Source organism: Hippocampus comes, unplaced genomic scaffold (assembly GCF_001891065.2).
Source record: "Hippocampus comes isolate QL1 unplaced genomic scaffold, H_comes_QL1_v1.1 scaffold78, whole genome shotgun sequence".
Taxonomy (NCBI): domain Eukaryota; kingdom Metazoa; phylum Chordata; class Actinopteri; order Syngnathiformes; family Syngnathidae; genus Hippocampus; species Hippocampus comes.
In genome coordinates this window covers 1,236,764-1,260,110 of record NW_017805798.1, presented here as the reverse complement: position 1 = coordinate 1,260,110, position 23,347 = coordinate 1,236,764, and the positions used below count along the sequence as shown (strand labels likewise).

Below are 23,347 nucleotides of genomic sequence, written 5' to 3'. Positions count from 1 at the left end.
GTGTGTGTGTGTGTGTGTGTGTGTGTAAGCGCGGAGGATTGTTTGTTTCTGTGTGCCCTGCGGTTGGCTGGCAACCGGTTCAGGGTGTCCCCCGCCTACTGCCCGAAGACAGCTGGGTTAGGCTCCGGCACACTCCGTGACCCTTGTGAGGATAAAGCGGATCGGAAAATGGATGGATGGATGTTTAGGGGGAGGGTAAAAGTAGAAAAAAAATGACATGGCTTCTCTGTAGCGCTGATTTTTACACGTCATCTTGAAGCCGAAAGAACATTCTAGAACACGTGGCGCACATTTTACAAGGGTTCAACGTGACACTTGATTCAAGGGAGAGCAAAGCAGGTCTTTGAAAGCGGCTCCATCTTCCGCAACATTTTTGTGGAGCCCAAAACCGAAGCCAGGTGATGATGATGTGCAACTGTTCCACCGAGGATTCCTTCCGACCACAGTAAATTTCCCCACACACACACAAAGAAGCGTCTTAATTACGGACCGAGAGAATGTGACTTGTACGCTCTCATACTGTAAATACAAACGACGAGAAAGAGGATACAATCCAGAACTTCCAGTCTTGCCGGGAACGCAGCTTGACGTACTCCGTGAACCTGTGCTGCATGTGGTCAAAGCGTCGCTGCGTGACCTGCGCTCCCGTGGCTGGCATCTGATCGTGACACAGGCTGCGGTTGACAAAACACAAAAGGCACGACCCCGTGAGGCCAACGACGACAGGGAACTCATTTACTCCCATCCGCAAGTGTTTAATCGTGTTGTTTTGCACGCTAAAATCTTTTTGCAAGAGTTGCACTGAGGCAAACGCTCATTTATTTGAACAACCATTAAGCCACGCGTTCATTCGGCGTCCGTACGCCGCACGCACAAAAGAGTTTGAACGGGTCAGCACTTGTCTTGTCAAAAGACACTTTTGGGCTCGAAATTTCCTCTTGCGTGCTTGTCGTGGTGGCACAAATCAAACGGCATAAAGGAGGCTTTGCCTACATCTCACAGGATGTTTTGTAGTTGGGGTTTTCTTGATTTTTTTTTTTTCCTATTGAACGTTTTAACAAGCGTATTTTCCCTTGATATTGAGAGAGAGAGAGAGAGAGAGAGAGAGAGAGAGAGAGAAAATCTTTAAGTATTAAACAAATGCCAATATTAGGAAAACAATATATGACTATATACATATATATCTATGTATTGATATATAGATATATCTAGATGTCAATCGTGAACATACTTAATGGAGGCTTTGAGGCTTGTGATCTCCTCCTGCAGATTCCTGATGTCTTCTTGCATTTGCTCCCTCTCCTGCTTGAGCTTCTCGACGTGTTCCACCGTCTTTTGCATTGTGACTGCAATACTGATCTGTGTACACACCGAGCAATTCAAAATGGCAGGAGGGGATGGAATTTGGACTATGTGGCAGTTGAAACCACAAGTTTACACAGACGATGGAAAAAGATGGTTTGTTTTGTTTTGTTTTACTGACTCATCATAAAAAATGTAAATTGTACACACATTGGCTGGGGAGTTGTTGAGAGTGGGAACCAGGTCGCCGAGCGCTTTGAAGCAGTGGTTTATATTTGATCGTCGCTTCTGCTCGGCGATGCGTGCTCTCCTTGGAATCTGGAAACACACACGCACACAAGTCACTTTCAGTCTGATGATAACAGACGCCATCGTCAAAGCTTCGCCCCCGCCTCCTAAGCCGTTTGTCCGAGGTACACGGGAGGTACTACGAGGAATGTATGGCAGAAGACGACCATGTGAAACAAATAAGAAATATTAGGCAAGTACTGTATACAAATGAAAAAAACAACGAATAAATTGTAAAAGATAATGGGGGAAAAATTTTTCAAGAATATCAACAAAATAAGTCATATGTAAATTATCAGGTGAAAAAAATACAAGAAAAATAATACAGCAAAGATATTAGTTGGTCATACAAAATATTAGACAAAAATGTTGGATGAAAAATACTAAGATATAGAAAATATTGTTTTTCGCGGGTGATTTGCTGTCGTGAATAGGAGCGGTGGAAAAAGTAACAATCAGAGACATGAAATATGATATTTACTAAAGAATGGCATTTTCCTGGGTTTCCCCCTCAAGACGTTGCTTTATGTACCAGTAAGTGGCACGCACAGACGTGGAATGCGTGGAGGAAGTCAACAAAGAAAAGTTCCCGTACTCGCGAATATGCTTTGGGCATTGCGCCATGCCCTGAGATGAATCTCGGGTTTAAAACCTCATATAGTACTCGCGATCTACCTATCTGGACATATACACACAAATATTTTGAAAAATAATATGAAAATACTGGGGAAGAAATACAGGAATATTGCAACCAAATGTATAAAAATATATATAACATAAATAATAAAAAGAAAATTAAAAAAATCTACAAAAATATAAAATTAAAAATACCAAAACATAAGGCCGACTGGTTATCACATCGCCCTTACCCTTCATTCACAGATCGCGGGATTATTCAAGACACCCGTGACTTGAGTGAGGATAAGCAGGGAAAAAAATGAATACAGTCAATGCAAAGGAAAAAAAAAAATCTAAATATTACAAATACAAAAATATTCTGGAAAAAAATGTAGACATTTTTTTTAAAAAATCCAAATATTACAAATACAAAAATATTCTGAAAAAATATATAATCAATGTTTTAGGAAAAATATACAAATATCAGTCATCGTCACTTTACTTTCTGGTGGTCTGCTGTTGGAGGTAGCAGGTGGGAAAATGAATCCTCTCAAATACGGTATAATAGACAACAATTAAAAGTTTCAAACAATAACACCAAATGAAGCCAATTTCGGATTGCACTCATGTTCTACCTGAGGTGTTGTGCTGCTGCTGATCAGGGACTGTGGACTTGGAACTTGATCTAAAGCGCAAGGGGAGCCTTGGCCGGATTTTGCCTGGCCTTGAACTAAAGAGAGGAGAGAGAGGAAAAAAAAAACAAAAAACAACACCACTGTTGGAAATAGTGTGCTTTTGTGAAATTTGGCTTTAGCGAGTCACAACAAACTCTCACCGACACCACAGGAGCTCTCCTGGTTTCGATGGCTGGAGGAAAACGAGTTCTCAGAGGGGACAATACACTGAGGAGACTTTTGGCTTTGAGGTACGACAGAGAATCCACCAGCCTGACGCACACCAAAAGGCAGCAATCAAAGCAGGGCACACGCATCCAAACGTTCCCTCACTATAAGCATGATGCGTGTTCAATAAGTCACGAGGAAGCTATTTTGTGTGCGAAACGTTTCTTTCAATTTGCGTAAACTTACCAAAATGGGTATCGCATGCTGTACAATTGAAAATCAGACATTCCTTTTTGCTTCACAACATGTCAGTCAAACTTAATTACAGGAGTTGAATGGCTACTTTTACTTTCATTTTCCACACAAGTGCGTAATTATGTGCAGAGTGTAAGCACGTAAGAGTAGCCACCTCCGCCCAAAGCAAACGACCGAGTTCTACTTGATTTTTGGCGATAAAATAAAACACTCGCCATTCGTATTGTACGCAGGTGTACCTAAGACGATGTTGAGAACGTACCACGCCACAATGTGTGATCAGCACACCGGGAGATGAAGTCACGTCACTTTTCATTGCTGGGATGACGCCTGAGAGAGGGAGAGGGAGGGATGGCAGTGAGTTGTCTTCAGATTTGTGTACACTACAAAGAGTATTGAAATGCCGTTAAACTGTTTAAAACAGTGCTTCTCAAACTTGGGGCCCATCAGAAATAACCTGCAAGTGGAACAAACGCGAGTGATTTTTCACCCCATTCAGTTCCTTGTTTGAGGACAGCAAGTCAAACAAAGGGAAAAAAAAAAACATCCTCTTAAACACATCATGAATATTTAGGCAGAAAAGTTAAAAAAAAAACACCCTTGTCAGGACAAGCACATTGGATAATGGATGGGTGGATGAATATGAGAGGTCCTTGTAAAATAAAAAAAATTCTCCCTAGACCTAAAACGTTTGCGAATCCCCGGTTTAAAAAGTGATTCTTGCACCCATACCTGTGATGAAGAGCTGCTGTGGTGCAATCGGGTTAGCAGGGGAAATCTTCTTCAAGTCTCGTTTTTTGTTGGCATTGGTCGGCTGGAGGTGTCGAGGGCGGGCGAAGGTGTGAGGCGGCGGCGGCTTCGGGGCGGCTAACAGCGGAACCAGGGACGACAGCCGGGGGGCGGGTGGCGAGGGATGCGTGCACGCGGAATTGACAGCCGGCGGGGTTTCGCCCAAGGCCGCTGTGGGGTCCAAGGTAGAGGGGACCATGGGTGCCACGGCTCCCGGCAGGCATTGGGACACCAGGGAATTGTGGGGGGAGGCATCGGGGTGGTCGCTGAGCCCCACCTGCCCCGGATAAAGAGGCAAGTAGTTGTCCTCAATGGTACCGGCACTGGTCCCACTGGTGGCACTGGCCATGGGAGATGGGATTTGGCTATCCGTGAGCTGCATGGATGACAATAACTGGCCCTGGTGACAAAACACATGTGCAGTGGAACCTTGACTTGAGAGGTGAATTTTTAATTGCAACTCAATTTTATCAAATCAACTGACCTCACTGAGATGAACTGAAATGCCATTCGTTTGTTCAAGACCTGCCCCGATAAAAGCGGACATTTTGGGATGTTTTAAAAAAAAATAGCACTGTAGTGTACAAAAACACAATACAGTAAACCCCGGCTACTTGCGGGGAATAGGGACAGGGCCAGCCCTCGAATAGTGGCCTGTCGAACTTGTTCCAACTAAAAAAAAAAAAAAATCTAAATCAATCATTTCATCTTGTCCCGGCAATGCCCGCGTTTCTCCAATAGATGGCGCAATGACCATTGGTGGATCTTTGTGGGAGTGCAGTGGTTTAGTCTGGCAAGCCACAACCACCGTCGTTCTGCATGGCAAGAAAAAAAAAAACGAACCGTGCAATCAAATTCGTTTATTTGTCGCGACGTATTCTTTGTGGGTGACGCCAGGCAGCGAACAGGCTCAATTGGCGGTATTTATTTTCACGTCCGCTTTGACTCTTGCTTCTATACACCTCCGGTTTGCCTTGTATATTAAAAAAAAAAAAAAAAAAAAAGATCATCTGTCATTTGCTTTCAATGACGTAAAAGTTCGTGGAGTTCAACGGTAAAAATGAGCGGTCCAAAGAAAAGGAAAATAAGACAGTTCTCCTGTGCTATGAAAAAAGTACATCTCGAAAGTTTCAAAGTGCTCTTTAATTCGGGGGGGGGGGGAGTGGGGGCAACCCCAAAATGTTTTTACATGTTCTATTCACCTCTGCTCGTCTAAGCACGTCGTTCTTATTAACTGTGAAATATGAAACAGGATTGAAGCAGCAAAGTCCACCCATTTTTGTCTTTCTCAGGGGGAGGCCAATTTGCCACTTTTTGTCAACTGAAAATGACATCACAGTTTCTCAGAAGAAATTGTGATGTCATTTTCAGTCAAAAGCGAGTGGTAAAATGGCCACATCCTGAGAAAGACAAAAATGGGTGGATATTACTGCTCAATTCACATTCCAGAAACGCAATATTAATATATGGAAATTAAAACATTTTTGTCACACTTTTGCCGATTATTCTGGCATGCATGCCTTGGCCACTCGAGGGCACTCTAAGAGAGACAATCGAGGTTCAGCGGCTCTCTTGGCTTCTCGGTACAGCAGTATTAGTTGTTCTTTGCAAGGGATAAATAATATATGCCTGTTGCCACCATTGGTGACCTGCTGCTTTGTATTCAGATGCCAGTTGCTTTAAGGGTAACAACACCGCCAAAAATAAAGTTTGAGTACACACCCATACTATTGACATTTAAAGGCCAAGAGGTGCTTATTTCTATCTCGACATTTCAAATGACAAGGTAAAGTAGACCGAGCAGCCGGTCGTGTGCCATCATTCAGTTTAGTACGATTACTATGTTATGTGGATTTGTGTCACTACTTGTAAAGGACAGAAAAAGAGGCAAGGAGACGGGGCAGGGAGGGTCACAAAATCTTACACTCGCTGCTTGTGGTGCGTTAAAAGGCGCCGCGCTCCGTGTTTACCTGCGACGGAGAGCTGCTGCTGGGCAGGGGGGTGACTGATGGTGCGGTGGGGGAAACGGGGAGGAAGACGGGCGGACGGAAACTGTGAAATAAGTCTGGAAACAAGAGTCTATGTTAGCAAGCGGTTAGTAAAAAAATAAAAATAAAAAAAGTAAGTCAATCATCATCTACTCTCTGGGTTACTAGGTTAAGGAAACTAGTGTCGAGAGAAGTTACTGGAACACCAGTCCGTGATTCCTTTTAGTGTGCACGATTAATGCGTGATGAGGATGATGAGATGTGCGCAAGCACCCAATCTATTCTATTCCTACAATAGCACCACAGGTCAGAGTTTTCACATTTTCCAATGGTGCACGTCTCCTTTCACACTCCTTTAATCCTGCTCTGTTGGAATCGTTGGCACGCCAACGGGCGCGCAGGATTTTCCCCCTGAAAAAGAGACCAGGGCAAACAATTCGGCCGCTACCTTGTAGTGGATCGAAAGAGAAGTCCAGATTGGGCTGCAACTGCATGAGACCCGGTTGGATCATGTCTGCATTCACCGCATGAGCTGTGAAAGGTAAACAAGCCTCCTATGAAAACATTGCCGGAGTCTTACCATCATGGTTCCACTTATCATGTCTTAAAATGATGAAGCAGGCCTCAAACCCGATTTGAAAATCTAGCCAAAGATGGATTGATGTAACATGAAAATTAGAAATGATCGAGCCACAGATTTGTTTGCCATAATGTTGCAATCCGATTTATGACTTGCCGACTTGTGGTTATGTCACATTTGTTTAGTAGTATTTTGTGAAGTTGTTGGTAGTGAACGCTTACAAGACTGCAAGTTTTTACTAAGTGGATAATGGAAATGTCAAAGATAAATGAAGTGTCTTTCATGATTCATTTTCCTTGATACACACAATAAATAAATAAATAAAATAACCTTGCAAAAATCGCAATAATGAAGGGCAATAATTGCAGTTAACCGCTCGGCCCTAAATGACGTCTCAGCAAATGAAACACGAAACCTGGCTTTAAACCTCTGATCATTATTTCAACCCAGAAACGAGACGTAAAATCCTAAACCTGTCTCAAAACCATGATTTGACACCCTAACTATTATTTTAAAGACTTCCCTAGACTCGAAATAAGAAAATAAAACACAGTGAGCCTAAGTGCAAATTTACATAAATCATTTTAACCTATGGCCTAACTATTCATTCAAAAAATGGGTTCACTCAATTTTTTTTTCTTCCTGTCTGCAGAGATTCACCGTCATCCAGGTCACGGTAATCCACAAAGAATTTGCCTCTTTTCCATGAAACGTTCCAAAGCGACTGGGCAATCTCAGCCATCCTCACCGTTCTCTTTGGGGTTGGGCCAGGAGGTGGTCTGGTGCGAGACCAAGGTGGAGAAGAGCGTGTCAGACACCTCGGACATCAGCACCTCCATGTCGAAGAGGCTCTCCAGCTCCATGGGCACCGGGGCCTCACTCTCTTCATCCTGACAAAAGCAAGCACGGAGCATGTCTGGAGAGACTTCCCCAAACAGCGCTAACTGCTCCTTGGGTCCCTTTAAGGTGTTACAAATGCAAGTACCAAGCCGGTTAATCACACGAGCATGCGGGGTCCATTGCAGCCAACAAGTGGGGTAGACAATTACACACACACGAACAACACGCACGCACACAGCGGAATACTTTGATTTGTACATTTATCGATTGAAACTCAGCCCTGGCTTGAAATCGACTTGAAATCCGAACCCTTGTTTGAAAACCCAATTTACGCCTAATTTGAAAACCTTCACCTGGTTGCAAAGACTAATATGAAAGCATAACCCCCCGACTAAAAAACAAAACTGAAAGTTTTACCCGTGTTTGAAGGCCTAAAACAAGCATGAAATTCAAATTTGAGACGCTAAGCTTGGATCGAAACCTCTGTCGGAAACCCAATCCTTTGTTTTCATTGCTGGAAAACACTCTTACATAATTGATGTAAAATGTCATAAAAGGTCTACACCCCCTGTCGAAAAGGTATTTACCAAGCTGGCTATTTTAACTTGTCCTCCTGAAAATATTTCCGATTTTTTTTTCAATTGAGTTGTACAAGTCAATACTCACAATGAAGGTGGAAAACAATTTTGGAAATGATTTATCTGTCTCCTTCTTTTTGTGTCGCAAAAAAAACTAGCGGGTCAACAGGGATGTGTGGAGTTTTTATCTCCAAAGGATACTTGGCAACAACATGATTGTTTTCTTGACTGAAAACGTGATCAAAGGTCCGAGTCTGAATTATTCTTTTTAAGTGTGAAAATGTGTGGGTGCATTGACAAGCTGCATGCGTGACTGCTTTTTTTTTTTTTTTTTCCTCCCAAACTCTACATACCTTGAGCAAACTTGACAGATCATCATCCTTGTGCTTCTGCAACTGAAGGGACAGTCAGTAAGATGAACGGTGCTATAAGACCAATCAAAAAAAAAAAAAAGTGATCGGAACACAAGCTCAACTCTTTTCTTGAAGTAGGTCCTCCACTTGTGATACTCTCTGATGACTATTTCTATTCTTCTCTTCCAGCATTTGCCCTCTGTGGTGATCATCTGGGAGTCACAATGACATGACATAGGATGTGAAGTCGGTAAATGAATAGATGGATTTCATTTTTAAACCGTCACCTCTGAAGAGCGATGCGCTTCCAGGTCTATGTTTCCGTCCAGAGGGGTCACAAAATGACAAACGGGATTTTGTCTTCTCTCCACATCTGCGGGTTGACCAAAACTCAACTTGAGTCGCTCCAACTTGTAAAAAGCCAAAGTACAGTGGTGGTCCCCACGCAAATCAAAACACTTGAATGTGAACTCAATTGTCCCCCAATGAAGTGAATGAAAATGCTATTAAGCCGTTCCAGCCTCCGCAAACATTTTTTGAAACATGCTTTTTGATAAGCAAAGAAGGAGAGAATGTTGTTTTTTTCGACACAATGCGTTCAAGGTTGCAAAAAGTTGCAAAGATGTCTGCCAGACATACGCAAACAGTTTTAACGGTCGCAGGCGTTTTTTCTTGTCGCCGTCAAATTTGAACACGTTCAAAATTTCTTTGCGACAAGAAAAACTGTTCCCAACATGTTCAGGTTGGACCGCATCTTCCCCCACCATCGGATCCAGCACACAAGTGGCCGGTGATTGTTTAAAATCAGCTAAGCAAGTTGGCTTGTATGTCAAGAAATTCCCACATTGTCACTCTTAAGTTGAGGTATCACCGTATTACTGATAGTCAGCGTTGGAAGTCTTACACTGCATGTACCAGGCCCTCCAGATGGCGTTGTTGAGACGGATCTTGTCCCTCCACAGCAGCTTCAGACCTTTGAAGTTTTTCCATTTGGGAGACACCAGTTTACCGCTGTGGAAAGAAAATAGCATTGAGCATTTGGTTTAAATTTCATGGGCTGACATCTTGCGTCCAACATCGCTGGTCACGTCAGAGTTTGGGTTTTCCTCAGAAGGCTTTCATTTTTTTATTAGGCATCACAATTTCCCCAAAATGTTATAATTATAGCCATGTTTTTTTTTTTAACTAATTAAGTTTCAAATCACAAGTCATGGGAAATCGTGACAACCAAATGTAAAGGCTGGCAGCAAAAAGTTCAGAACACAATGGACATTTTGAGCAAATTTTCAGGAAAAAGGAAAACCACAAATCGGTTCTGCAAGAAAACTGAAGTCGACACTTGATCTGCTTTCATGGGACACACACCAAAAAATTGTGCGGCGGACCGGATCACCCGAGCCTTGAGTTGGACACTTGTGGGGGAGCCCAGCAAATAAGCATCCAATCGGATTGCTCTGATGTCGTCCCGATGCTTATTTCAGTGTTATGCAGTTTGCACCTAAACAGCTGTTGAGTTGAGTTTCAACTATTTGAACAGTTCCCAACATTTGTTATTAATTAATTAATAATTTTAAAAGCCGGCCCGGTGGTCGACTGGTTAGCGCGTCGACCTCGCAGTGCAGAGGTCGTGGGTTCGATCCCGGCTCCGGCCTTCCTCTGTGGAGTTTGCATGTTCTCCCCGTGCCTGTGTGGGTTTTCTCCGGGTACTCTGGTTTCCTCCCACATTCCAAAAACATGCATAGCAGGCTGACTGAACATTCCATATGATCCCGAGGCGCGGATGGCTGTTCGTCTCTGTGTGTCCTGCGATTGGCTGCCGACCGGTTCAGGGTGTCCTCCGCCTACTGCCCCAAAACAGCTGGGATAGGCTCCGGCACCCCCCGCGACCCTTGTGAGGATAAAGCGGATCGGAAAATGGATGGATGGATGGATAATTAAAAAAAAATAAACGGGGCATCTATTACTTGAGGTTTTCCTCAAGTTGAGGGTAAAGTACATTTTACGAAATCTGTGACTTGTCGAGCATGTTGAAGCCCTCGAAAAGGTTATTCATTCGTTGGAAATGGCCTTTTTCACTGCTATATAAATAAAAAAAGATTTACGTTAACTCCCAGTTGTCTCCCGATGTCGTTTCAATAATACCCCTGTTTTCCTGTCAATTGTCCTTTTTCCACCTTGGATTAAAAGCATTAAAAAAAAGTTTGTCAAATAAGTGGAGCAAAGTTCAACGAAAGACCAACAACAAGAACAAGCCTCCCTGGTAGTACTTCCCTGCCCTATTATTAGTCCTGACAGCAAGTCCGAGCCGGTTGCAACAGTCAGAGGGAATCCTCGTCTGTCATCCATAAATAGAAACATCTTCATTTCTTGATGACAAATCACCTTTATATAACACGCTCACACACTAACCACTCTGGTTTTCTACTTCCATTTTTTTTAGAAAGGAAAATCCAGACTAAAGGGGAATTCTGGAAAAGTATGTGGGAAAATGTCATGAATTGAAGCGAAACGAGTTCCCGCACGCTCTGCAGTCGCCGCATATCACCTCTGTAAACAATAAAAGCGCGGCTGATGTCGTGGCTTGTGTTGCCCCATGTCAAGTTGTTTGGTACGGAAGAGAATCTGGATTTGTGTTTGGAGTTGGAGTTTGAAAGCAATGTTTCAAGAGAGATTCAGGTTTTAAACATGGGTTAAGGATTCAAATTTGAGTTTTAATGTCAGTGTTAGCGTTTCAAGCCCGGGTTCAGGCTCACGTGTGTCTGTCGACCCAAAAAGTGCTGGTGAGCTTTTTCATTCCTTACTTTCTTATTTCCTTTCTTCATTCTTATCTTAGATAAATAGACAGATAGATTTTTGTTGTTGATGGCCCAAAAGTTTATAATTGCCTATATTAATAGTTAAACCCGTAAATATACCATGAACAAAGAGCGCTTATAGTAGGGCTACTTTTCTACTCGAAAAGGCCTTGGCACCATCTTGTGGCATCGCAATGCATTTTGGAAAGAGACAAATGCAGCAAATATGGCAATTTTTCAGCAAATAATGCATAAAAGGTTGACAGTATAGAACTATATATTGATGAATAATGTTTTTTTTTGTTTATTTTTTTGCATACATTACTCCTCGTAGAGAATCTTTCTTTTTGTTGGGAGAGTATTTACTGCTTGCAGTTTGCACTTAAATGTGTTCCTGTTTACTCAAAAGAAAAAAAAGCACTATTCTGTTCTGTTTTTGCAACAAGTTTGAAAGAAGTGGTCCATAAGAAAGTCACATGAAGGTGCCAGTGAACAGACCCGGGGGGCTTTCAAAACTGTTCTGCTATGAAGAAATTAGGTCAAATTTATTTGGCTTCATTTTTACCGATCAAGTGCCCCGGCAAAATGCATTTTGGTTCATCACAAGTTTCCTTTTATGTAAATCCATACTTCAATAGGGGCAGGGAGGCACAGGTGGATTTTGCTGCTTAACTCATATTCCAGAAACACAATATTAATCAGAATGCTGTGTTTTAACTGGTGGAGGCGCATAGAACATATTACCGTTAAGAATTTTTGGGGGGTTGACTTTCCCTTTAAGTGCATTAGTCGTTTTCCACAGAGGATAAAGGATAGATGCTATGCATCGTCTGTTTACATGTCGTTTGCATGTCTTGATGTCATATCCGTTACTTAGAGTGTTGTAACGCCACAGTTTTTTTTTGTCATGAGCACAAAAACGGCGAAATAGCTGACTCTAAAAATGGTGATTCTGCAAGGAACACCGAATGCGACTTACTCCCATCTCCAGGAAAAAAAAGGTGACTGAAAAGTCGTCGTGAAAATAAATACTCAGGTGAAGGTAAATGGAAAACCCCACTTCTTTACAATACTCGGTAATTATTCTTGGCTATTCGCTCCCAGTGTCATACCTGTAGGCCAGCGTCATGCACTCGAAGAGTTTGGTGAGCGAGGCGTCGATCGAGATGTGAGACGTGCTAGCCTTGCCGAAGTGATACGTCTGACAGGTCTGTTTGTTGACGGTGTCGAAGTCGTAGCCTTTCTTCGGCGGGTGCTCGCTGTGCGGCGAGGATACCATGAAGTGCCCGCTGTGGATGATCTGCGACCTACGCGGACCCCGGCTAAGGTTCGGGCTGGGGCTGCGGCTCGGGCTCGTTTCCTCGGCTTCCGAGTCGTCATCGTCGTCGTCGTCGTCCCGTTGTAGTTTCCTCTCCCGCTGCCTGGAACTCAGCTGCCTAGAAGCCATGACTGCGAACAAATGGCTAACCAGCTAGCCAGTTAGCCCGGGAGGGATTGTTATTACACTACTGCCGTCATGAGACTTGGCCAAGGTACAACGAGTGTCCCCCCCCGGTCCAGTTATTTTTATTTTATTTTTTGTTGCCGGTTTGTTGCCCCCGAAATTCTTTTGATCTAGTTTGTGTACAAGTTGACTCCAAACCAGCTGACACCAAAGCGACTGCCCCTCCAATGGAGGGCTGGCAGAATGTCGTCATCGACTCGATGGGTCACAAGATTTTTGATTGGTCCGTGTTAGTCTTGCATTTACTTATTGGTCCACCGCTGCCTCATAAAAAAGACAGGCGGGCTCGTCTCCAAATTAAAACAGGAAGTGTCTTGGGTCAGAAGGTTTCTGATTGGTCCGGTGGGAGGCCCACCCTTCTGATAGGGACGTGTGCGAACCTCAACCACCCCACCCACACTCCGGACGAGATACTTCCACGCGTTAATCTTCACGTGAATTTGATTATGTCCTGCTTATGCTTTCTTTGTCTTTTATTAGTTTATTGATAACGTTGAAGTTCAAATTTACCCGTAAGACATTTTACAAATCATATACAAAATTTAAATACAATTTATTCTAATGGATTTCTTTTTATCGTGTATTATATTTTTTTTTATTATTTATGGGGTGCAGACGTAGTAAATGTCCAATTTATACAATTAATTTCTGCCCAGATATTGCTCATTCTCACTATAGTTCCTGCAAGTAACATTCTCATGGCCACACCTTATTTTGGATAAATATTTCATCTCTGTTAATTTAATAACTATGGGAGTGGAAGGGAAGTTTACACTGTCATTTCTGGGATTTCCCAATAAAGTATTGACACAAAACAAAATTTCCTGCATTGTGGCGTGTGTTTATTCATTCCTTTTGATGGCTAAGGATACAGCGGGTCAAATTGACCCATGAAGTAGGCAAATGATATGGTATGAGTAATGCATTATATATGATAACACACACACATAGTATATGTGTACCTATGCAGAATTAAATTATTATTTTTACTTGTGTAATAATGATAAATAATAATAATTATGTACTGTATGTATAATTGCATTTCACATTCAGTCATCATCAAGCTGTTGCTCTGATCCTTTATGTCCTTTCTTGGGTGTCAGTGATGGCGATGATGACGGGAGGCCCAGGATGTGATGTGTAAATATCTCTATGGATATCTTCTCTGGGATCACACTCTCCAGAGTGTATTCTTGGCTCACATCTAAATAAATAAAGCTGACACCAAAGCGACTGCCCCTCCAATGGAGGGCTGGCAGAATGTCGTCATCGACTCGATGGGTCACAAGATTTTTGATTGGTCCGTGTTAGTCTTGCATTTACTTATTGGTCCACCGCTGCCTCATAAAAAAGACAGGCGGGCTCGTCTCCAAATTAAAACAGGAAGTGTCTTGGGTCAGAAGGTTTCTGATTGGTCCGGTGGGAGGCCCACCCTTCTGATAGGGACGTGTGCGAACCTCAACCACCCCACCCACACTCCGGACGAGATACTTCCACGCGTTAATCTTCACGTGAATTTGATTATGTCCTGCTTATGCTTTCTTTGTCTTTTATTAGTTTATTGATAACGTTGAAGTTCAAATTTACCCGTAAGACATTTTACAAATCATATACAAAATTTAAATACAATTTATTCTAATGGATTTCTTTTTATCGTGTATTATATTTTTTTTTATTATTTATGGGGTGCAGACGTAGTAAATGTCCAATTTATACAATTAATTTCTGCCCAGATATTGCTCATTCTCACTATAGTTCCTGCAAGTAACATTCTCATGGCCACACCTTATTTTGGATAAATATTTCATCTCTGTTAATTTAATAACTATGGGAGTGGAAGGGAAGTTTACACTGTCATTTCTGGGATTTCCCAATAAAGTATTGACACAAAACAAAATTTCCTGCATTGTGGCGTGTGTTTATTCATTCCTTTTGATGGCTAAGGATACAGCGGGTCAAATTGACCCATGAAGTAGGCAAATGATATGGTATGAGTAATGCATTATATATGATAACACACACACATAGTATATGTGTACCTATGCAGAATTAAATTATTATTTTTACTTGTGTAATAATGATAAATAATAATAATTATGTACTGTATGTATAATTGCATTTCACATTCAGTCATCATCAAGCTGTTGCTCTGATCCTTTATGTCCTTTCTTGGGTGTCAGTGATGGCGATGATGACGGGAGGCCCAGGATGTGATGTGTAAATATCTCTATGGATATCTTCTCTGGGATCACACTCTCCAGAGTGTATTCTTGGCTCACATCTAAAAAAATAAATAAATAAATAAATAAATAAATAAATAAATAAAGTAATATTACATGTGAAAGTTTTAAACAGTGTAACGGCAGTAGTAGGTGTACATACTGTCAGTTTTAAAGAAGTCAGCCTCAGGATTTTCATCTTCTTTCACTTCAAACAGGCCGAACAGTCCAGTGAAACACTCTGCCAGCTCATCCTCTGACATGGCTTCCCCTGTTTCGACATTCCATCAAATCCATTCAAAAAAGTGTGGAGGACATTGAATTTTGGGGGGAAGCAACCATATTGGGGCAAGGGGCAATTTCAGAAATTTGTCCTGTCTACCTCGGACCTGCAGGAGCTCCAGCATGCGGTCTCTATCCAGAACGGGCTTCCCTGCGGGTCCGCCAGGCTCGCCGAGCACCTCAAAGGCCGTGATCAGCTCCTCTGCCGAGATGCCAAAAGCTGGTCGGTGGTTGATGTAGAGTTTGATCAGCTCCGCCAGGTTGATGTCCGTGATGTACTCTCCCGTTTCTGTGTACTGGCCCAACTTCACCTCGTTCAGCATGTCTTCAACCTGCTCAAAATAAGACAGTGATCCATGTTGGTTGCGGGAATACCTTCCAGACCCGGCCACGATAGGTGAGAGTCCTCTACAGTACTGCAGTGGTCCTTACTTTTTGACCAGCGCTGTACATGTATTTCTGGGTTGGACAATATTAGGAAACGTAAAATGCACAGCATACCTCTTCTTCAGTAGGAAAGTAGGCCAAAGCCCGCATGAGGGAAGGCAATTCCGTCAGCGGAATTTTGGGAGACAGCTGTCGTGTTTCCATGGATTCCAGGCCTTGATTATGAATTTGGCAGTAATAGAAAAAGTCTTCTATTTCCTACAGTACAGAACATCACAGAGAGACAAGATCAATTTTGCTGGACAAGTAAAATTATATTGCAAGTTAGTCTGCTATACTGGTTCCACCCCAAAGCAACTTCATGGTGAAATTTTGTACTCACCCTGTAGAATTCTCCATTCCTGCCTCCCTCTAAAAGTGTGTAATATGGCTCTAGCTCTTTTCCTCCCAAGGCTGCTGCTCCCTCCAGGGCACTGTGCTCACCGAAAAAAGCCACAACACGCTCAAAGTTCATATTGTGCAGAACTGTAAGTACTAAACTCACCAGGCCACAACTTTCAGTAGACATACACACACAGTCCAGAGATCTGATAGGAGAGTAGGATCATAAAATGCTAAGGTGTGTTTCTCATATTTTAGTAATAAGTTTGTCCATCTCAGATGAGGAACTCGATGCGTTGAACTAAATTTTTTTGGGGTGCTTCTTGTGGCTTTTTTGGGGGAGGGGGTGGGGGAGCGATACCACCACATATGATGACGAAGTGAAGAAACAAGCCAATGATGTCCACTTCCGTGCCTTTCTGTGACTCATCCAGTCTCTCGGGCTGCAACTTCCTGATGGCCCTCTTGATTCTCGAAGCCTCCCGCTTTCCTCTGAGAACATCCTGAAATTTCTGTCCAAGTTTTTTCAAGTTCCATGCAAAGTTTACCTGTAGCTTATCTGCCACGACAGGACAGTGCAGTCAGGACCACCTGCAGTGAAAACAAACAATCCGTCGTGGGAATAGGCGAACGCAGACACGCCTGTGGGATGGCAGACCACCGCTTGGGACTTGTAAGGGTTGCCGTCCAGAGGCAGGATCTGCAGGCCAACCTGGAGGAAGCACGAGCGGGTGACCTCTCACTCGGTCTTGCATCATGAAAAATAAAGCAGGTATGCTAAGTGGACTGACCTTGTCCTCTGTGACGTACGCCATGTAATGCGAGCCACTCTCGTTATTTTCGGACGTCGGTAGAATCCCAATTTTCTTAACGGGGCTTCCGTACGTCGGTCCGAGGAGGGTCTTTCTGTTGGAATCCATTGGACAAAAGTGTTCATGTTTTCAGTGCTGCAACACGTCTGGTCGCCGTAAGCCGGCCGAAACTTTTTTTTTCTTGCAGGTAAATTTTTGAATTTTCCTTTCTGGAGAACCAAGGGGGAAAAAAGTATCATTTTATCTTAATCTTAGTACAAAACAGTGATTCAATTGCTTGGGAAAAAAAATGTCCTTATGTTTGTTACCTGCATGTCTTGGACATGCTGTTGAAAAGCTTCATCTTGTATTGGTCCGAGGCGACCACCAAAAACTCCTCGGAGCTCAGTGGCGGGTACCAGGTCATGCACTTAGGCACTGCACTCTGCTCAAGGCGCTTGGAGCTCAGGATGACCACCTGCCCTACGTCACTGTTCTCCACGTCGTACTCCACCTGTTCATCCCAGCAGGGAAAAGTCTACATGGTCTATGCCGGCTGCCAACTGTGGTCAATTATTCAATAACATTAACAGACAAATTGTGCCTTTTTCCGAAAAGATTGTCATTCATTCTTTCCCAAATCTGATCAAACAATTGCAGACTAACCAGCAGGCGATCCACACCCAGCGTGAACAGTCTGGGTTTGGAGCTGTCCTGGTGAACCCCAAACAGGAGGTCCGTAATGGGTTTGTAGTGCGAGCGGTACCTGCCCAAGTAGATCCACTGAGGCTGCTGCATGCGAAATAACGTCACCGCCTTCCCCACATCCTGAGAGGGACAACTTCACTTATTGTGTGTGTGTGTGTGCGTATATGGTCTGTATGTGTATAGATGCCCATAAACGAGGCAACTTACTGCAGTGGCAAGGTATCTGGAGTCATGCGAAAAGCTCATGTGGCTGATGCTGTCTGGGGGGTAATCGAAACACTCCTTGGGGTCGCTTTGTAAAGTGTTGGCATCCAGAAAGTGGACGGCTCCGCTTGCAAAACCGACGGCCAGGTAGCGTCCTGCTCGGGAAGAAAATGTGTCAGCGTTCAATTCAAATCCATCTTTCAAACCGGATTTCAAATTACAACGCAAATGATGTTTTTCTCTGATTTTTTTTTTTTTTTTTTTAGTCTGTGCAAATGGCATAATTTTAAAGGCATCAACTGTTAGTTATTTTTGACCCAAGTGTTTTTAGAGTGGAGCGGGGGAAAAAAATACTACTGAGTCCTTTTCTACTTGTATGGTGAATTGATTTACTATAGAGTGCATTAGTACATTGATCATAATATGAACATCAAGGAGATGGAATAAATGCTCAAAGGGCTTTCCGTACTCACCTTGAGGGTCAATGGTGACACAGCAGATTTCTTTTTCTTTCTCCAAGACCGTCCTGCAGACGATTCGCTTCTGCCGGTAGTCCCAGATTTTTAAACTGCCGCTGCAGTTGCCCATGGCCACGGCGGGCTGTTTGGGATGGCAGGCCACTGCGTGGAGGGGGTCGCAGTTCTCCTGCAGCAGGACCCGCCACGTGCTTCTTTCCATATTCACGTGGACAACCGCGGAGGTCGACGAGGACACCACAAAGTTCCTGCCCAGCATGAGAAAATATTCACCAAAATAACATCTGAGATAAAATTGTGTGAGATTATATTCCAAATGACATTATAGATGCAATGTTACATAAGGTTAGTTTTGTGCTCACAGATGCGGCACTTTCTTTTTTTGTTTTGTTTTGCTTCAAGGGGACAGATGGACCTAGTCATTTGTCGATGAGGTAAAAAAATGTAAAATAGTTTATTCTCCAATTATTTCATCGATAAAAGATATGACAGATGAAATTAAATATGATAAAAGGGAGAATGAAAGGATTTGAAATCTCAAATGAGAGATTTTTTTTTAAACGTCAAATCGGGTGTGGAAAATGTGAAAAATGAGAAAGGAATTGCACCAGATGGGAGGAGATTCCATTTTGGGATGAGAAATGAAATGAGCGATGAGTGCGAGAGATCAGATGATGGATGTAAGTGGAATGAGGACTGAGAAGTGAGGAGATGAGATATGCCAAATATGAAATGATATGATACAGCGTAGATGATATGGAACTAGCCATTCGATGAGAGGTGAATACATGTGCAGTTAGACAACAGATGATCTTACATTTGACATGAGATACTGACATGTAAAATGAGTGACTGGACAAGATTACACGCTTGTGCTATTGCGTGTCGTTTCATTTCTGAGCTGCTTGACTGAAGAGGACATTTACCTGCCAAGTACTGGCTTGGTATCCAAGGTGCCATCTTCCAGATACTCTCTTTCAAACTCTTTAGAAAAGGAAATGGAGACAATGGGGTCCAGGTTCAATTGGGTGAACCAGGTCAGGAGCAGCATGTTTTCATCGTAAAAATTGACGTGGCCCCGCGTGTCTCCAGTCACGATGCAGCTGTCATGCGAAAGAAACAAAAGGCAACTGGAGAATGCGGTCTTTTGTGACGGACGACGATCCCGCATCTTGGCCTGCATTTACGTACCATTACTAATTAGAGCTTCTCAAATGCTAACATGCTAACAGTAGCTGTGGTAACAATGAACAAAATACTAACGTGAGAATGGAAAATAAATCCAATAAAATTCAATGTTTCTTGCTCTGACATTTTTAGTGTGTCTTAAAAAATAATGCAAAGGTAGCCGTAACATGCAAATTCATAAACTTGATTGGTTGAGAAATGTGGAAGTTTTAGGAAGACAAAAAAGTGGCGGAATAATCAATACAAATCCATATGTGCGCGTGTATCAAGTACAAAGATGGGGACATACTTGTCTACCACAGTGAGCACAGTGATGGGATGCTCCTGCAGAGAGATGATCTTCACATGGTCCCGGCTCAGCCTTTGGTTGGAGTCCAGGTCCTGCGTGAGGTCCCAGACCATGATGACGCCCGCTCTCGATGGGGTGAGGATTCGGAATTCTCGCCAGTGGAAAACGGACGGGCTCAGAGGCCCGCCTGCCAGTTTGTGGGTTTCGCAGTACTCGGGCGTGGAATTGGGGAAGAGGGATGCGTTGAGTTCCAGGGTGGCCGCATCGCCCAGCTGACGGGGATGAAACACGGACAAACGAATGACAAATACATCTCAAATAGAATTGAAATAAAACTGATTTATGATTACAGAAAAAAAAACATTACAATCTGCAAATGTAATCCAAATAAAGAGCTTATAATAAACATTTTACTGTATATAAAGATTGAGGAAAAAGAGATTACATATCTATAAAAGAAAAACAAAATCAGAATGTAAATTTTACATTTCATACAAATAATATAGAGGGAAATCCTACCAAATTCTAATAATTGGGAATAAATATTCCATTTTACATCCAAAATATAGACGAACAAATGAATATATTTAAAAAGTCAAGTTATTAAAAACAAATGTGAATACAATTTGAACACTGTATAAATGATAGAGAGCACTGATTCTACCACGAGTGCTACGTGAGTCAGAAAGTAAAATTCACCATTGAGAGACTTTTTATATATCTGGAGAAAAAAAGAATGGGCATGATATCGAAAACAACAACCACAAGAACAAAGGGGCACAGTGTAAACAATTACCTTAATGATCTTTAGTGGAACATATTGCAAAGTTCCTTGTGCCTGAAAAAAACAGAAACTGCGGTTTGAGTTTATATAATGTTCCCCCGTGGCCAGACCCCTTCCATTATTCGTATTTTTTTTTTTCCTCTATGGTGGACCAGATCAAAGGTGCCACTACTCACCGTGCTGTAAAACAACACTTGGCTCTCACTGCTGCTCAGCAACTGAGTGCTGTTGTTTGGGTTATAAATTACGTAATTCTGCAAAACAAGTCAATAGTGGAGAATTATTATTTTTTTTACTGTTATTTGCCGGAATGCAAAAAATTGTGCGCAAGGTGCTGATTAACTTCAAGTGGACTTACTTGATAACCATATTCAGGCCGGAGCTCTGTGAGCCAGAGCGGTTCATGGCAGTCGTTGGTCCAATCCCAGATACACACACACTGTTGGAAACGGCACTGTGATCACTGAAAGTCCAAAGCTACGGGTCCACTACATCCACCCGATCCACCGGAAGAGATGGAGAGCAACGACTTTTACTCACTTGAGCTCTCTCATTCCCGAGCGTCACCAGCTGTTTGGCGTCCCCTGAAAACGCAATGGCGATGACCCCCCCGTTGGGATGGCAGTCGAACAAAGTGTGCACGGGAATGCTGAAACGTTACAAACATATCATATTAGGGCTGTTTGAAACCACTTTTTTTTTAAAGACTGATGGCATTACCATACTAAAAAAACAAAAACAAACAAATTAAAAAAAAAAAAAAACTAAAACTAATACTAAAACTAAAACTAAGACTAAAGCTAATAAAAACTAAAGGGAAGCATTTCCGAAATAAATCGAACTTAACAAAACCCGCTTTAGAAACTGAATTTAAAGAACAAAAGTCAAGATGAAATAAAAAAAATTTTAAAAAACCCTGAAACTATTAACTAGAAGACATGCAGCATCACAAAGTGGAAGAAGAAGAGGCAGACTCAACTTCACTAACCATCGTTGTGAACCCAGAGTAGAACGAATGTATACCTGTGAATGTGCATGTGTAGGAGTCGTTTGATAATTTTTAATACCATAAAAATCTATGCTAATTTCCATTATCCTGTTTATGGCATTTCTCATTGTTTGTTTGCTAAGGTCAAAGCATTAGTTCAACAGAATAATCAGATTTGGTTGAACATTCCAATTAGATTATTTTTTCAAATCGTTAGGATCCATTTGCCACTGTGCGAGTGTGTTATTTCCTCAAAGTGATCGTATATGATACCCTCCCATTTAAGAGAGGGAGAACAGGAAGACTTTAAAAAAGCTTGGTTTATTTAATTTAAATGTGTTGAAAACAAATGAGTATGTTTTGGGTATGTCGTACCCAGAATATGAATCCCACAGTATGACAGTGCTTTTCTTGTTCTGATCCGCTGTCCCGATCCAGCGTCGGTCTTCGCTGACGCACATGCATGAAATGGGGGAGCAGTGACCCTGAGAAATATCAAATCAACTTACTTTTTTGGGATGTGTTTTTGTTAAATCCTATTTTTGTTTGTTATTACCTGGAGTAGGTGCTGGGAGTTGCTGGTGTGGTTGTAAATGATCCCGACGTGAGCTCCAGCATAGAGGAACACCAGCTGACTGTGGTCTTGCAGAATGTACACGGGAAGGGAGGAATTCACTCCAGAGACCCAATCAAGTGACTAAATGATGGGTGGATTTGAGCAGCACATTCAAAATGTTAATATTTTTTATTTCAGTGGAACCTTGACGAACTAGTTCAGTTCTTTCTCCATGTACTCGTGTTTTAGACCAAGTACATCCGTCTATTCGTCCATTATCCAAACCGCTTATCCCCAACAGGGTATAACAGTTTTGCCTATTCAAAAAAACAGCTGAAAGTGCATTGATGCCTGTATATCTTCTTGCCCACATGCAAGGGCATTATAGTCCCAAAGTTGCTCCTTTTTTTTCACCATGCAAATAAAAATTGACCAAATGACAGATCATAACTTGCAAAACTTGTAAGTTGGGGCATTTGGAAGTCAAGGTCTTACTGAATTCAGTAACACATTTACTTACCAATGCATGTGTTTTGCTGTGTGTGGTCTCCTGTGCGAAAAGGGTTTCTCTGGTTGCAGTGTAGACTAGAGACTCCCTGCTTCGCCTTAGTTTGTCAATGTCGCTTTCAGACATTTTGCCTGTCAGACAAAAGTGGTGAGAAGTCATCAGAGAAAGAGAAAATTTGCTGGGGTGTTGATGCTCTATACTAGACACTGAGAAATGATTGAAAATGATTAACAGAATTAGCAGAATAACCACTTTATGGTGTTACAGTAGTTTGATGAAGCGGTTTAATTAAATTGTGTTGACCAGTGGTTCTCAATCGTAAAATGTGATGTAGAATTAGTTAATAAAGTTATTATTATTATTGTTATTATTGTTATTATTTCACCTCCAGTTGTTCCTTACCAGAAAGTGACGAATCAGTGGATTCCAAAAAGAAAAGGTATTGACTGTTAATCAATACATCAATTACGATCAATTCAATTAAAAAATTATATTTATCCCCGAGAGTTGAAATGCGTTACAGCTGCGACGCATAGAATGACCACGTTCCTCGTCATAAAGGTTCAATTATTAATTGAATTGAGATGTTTCTCGAGCGAGCAATATTAAATGATAATATTATTAAATAAATATTATTCATAAATCATCACACAGCTTTAGAAATGGTCGCCAACTTAATGTTGCGGAGTCGCTATCGTTGCCTGGTTACCGTTATACCAAACGCATTGTCCAATCATTTCAAATTAAAATAAATTGGATCTTAAAATTTGAAGTTAAACGGACAAAATCAAGTTTAACTGTCATTAAATCCAATAAAACATAAATTTATATTGTGTTACTATGAATATGTGAGG

At 42.1% G+C, this 23,347-nt stretch overlaps 2 protein-coding genes across 5 annotated transcripts; both read right to left on the bottom strand.

Annotated features, from left to right (window-relative positions):
• Positions 1–196: 196 nt before the first annotated feature.
• On the bottom strand, positions 197–13,248 carry mlxip (MLX interacting protein). 3 transcript variants are annotated; one of them, XM_019885470.1, is made up of 15 exons: positions 12,341–13,248; positions 9,338–9,444; positions 8,721–8,806; positions 8,556–8,645; positions 8,434–8,475; positions 7,411–7,621; positions 6,531–6,614; positions 6,065–6,159; positions 4,038–4,470; positions 3,568–3,635; positions 3,044–3,155; positions 2,844–2,938; positions 1,513–1,620; positions 1,232–1,359; positions 197–674 (listed from the first exon to the last, which is right to left on the bottom strand). In XM_019885470.1, the coding sequence occupies exons 1-15, from the start codon at positions 12,673–12,675 to the stop codon at positions 515–517; spliced, it is 2,154 nt and encodes a 717-aa protein (XP_019741029.1). In that variant the 5' UTR covers positions 12,676–13,248; the 3' UTR covers positions 197–514. The 3 variants fall into 3 exon arrangements, with proteins under 3 accessions (XP_019741029.1, XP_019741028.1, XP_019741030.1); XM_019885469.1 differs by having other exon boundaries at positions 198–674; positions 4,038–4,494; positions 12,341–13,245; XM_019885471.1 differs by having other exon boundaries at positions 198–674; positions 4,038–4,494; positions 7,411–7,552; positions 12,341–13,245.
• Positions 13,249–14,436: 1,188 nt separating this feature from the next.
• On the bottom strand, positions 14,437–23,189 carry cfap251 (cilia and flagella associated protein 251). 2 transcript variants are annotated; one of them, XM_019885455.1, is made up of 21 exons: positions 22,896–23,189; positions 22,506–22,624; positions 21,986–22,126; positions 21,805–21,914; positions 20,982–21,090; positions 20,800–20,880; positions 20,618–20,695; positions 20,454–20,495; positions 19,658–19,929; positions 19,107–19,283; positions 18,178–18,428; positions 17,708–17,859; positions 17,459–17,620; positions 17,122–17,306; positions 16,793–16,907; positions 16,550–16,713; positions 16,003–16,093; positions 15,735–15,878; positions 15,334–15,565; positions 15,115–15,222; positions 14,437–15,013 (listed from the first exon to the last, which is right to left on the bottom strand). In XM_019885455.1, the coding sequence occupies exons 2-21, from the start codon at positions 22,617–22,619 to the stop codon at positions 14,859–14,861; spliced, it is 2,883 nt and encodes a 960-aa protein (XP_019741014.1). In that variant the 5' UTR covers positions 22,620–22,624; positions 22,896–23,189; the 3' UTR covers positions 14,437–14,858. The 2 variants fall into 2 exon arrangements, with proteins under 2 accessions (XP_019741014.1, XP_019741015.1); XM_019885456.1 differs by lacking the exons at positions 20,454–20,495; positions 20,618–20,695.
• Positions 23,190–23,347: the final 158 nt, after the last annotated feature.

What these genes read in the sequence shown, in the direction of transcription:
- cfap251 (XM_019885455.1), bottom strand. Translation starts at nt 22,619, where the DNA reads ATGTCTGAAAGCGACATTGACAAACTAAGGCGAAGCAGGGAGTCTCTA. An exon ending in TTCCACTAAAGATCATTAAG is followed by an intron (nt 19,930 to 20,453) that starts GTAATTGTTTAC and finishes CATCCCCGTCAG; the next exon opens with CTGGGCGATGCGGCCACCCT. An exon ending in ACCAAGCCAGTACTTGGCAG is followed by an intron (nt 18,429 to 19,106) that starts GTAAATGTCCTC and finishes CATGCTGGGCAG; the next exon opens with GAACTTTGTGGTGTCCTCGT.
- mlxip (XM_019885469.1), bottom strand. Translation starts at nt 12,675, where the DNA reads ATGGCTTCTAGGCAGCTGAGTTCCAGGCAGCGGGAGAGGAAACTACAA. An exon ending in GCAGCAGCTCTCCGTCGCAG is followed by an intron (nt 4,495 to 6,064) that starts GTAAACACGGAG and finishes TTTTGTCACCAG; the next exon opens with GGCCAGTTATTGTCATCCAT. An exon ending in GCAGCAGCACAACACCTCAG is followed by an intron (nt 1,621 to 2,843) that starts GTAGAACATGAG and finishes GTGTGTTTCCAG; the next exon opens with ATTCCAAGGAGAGCACGCAT.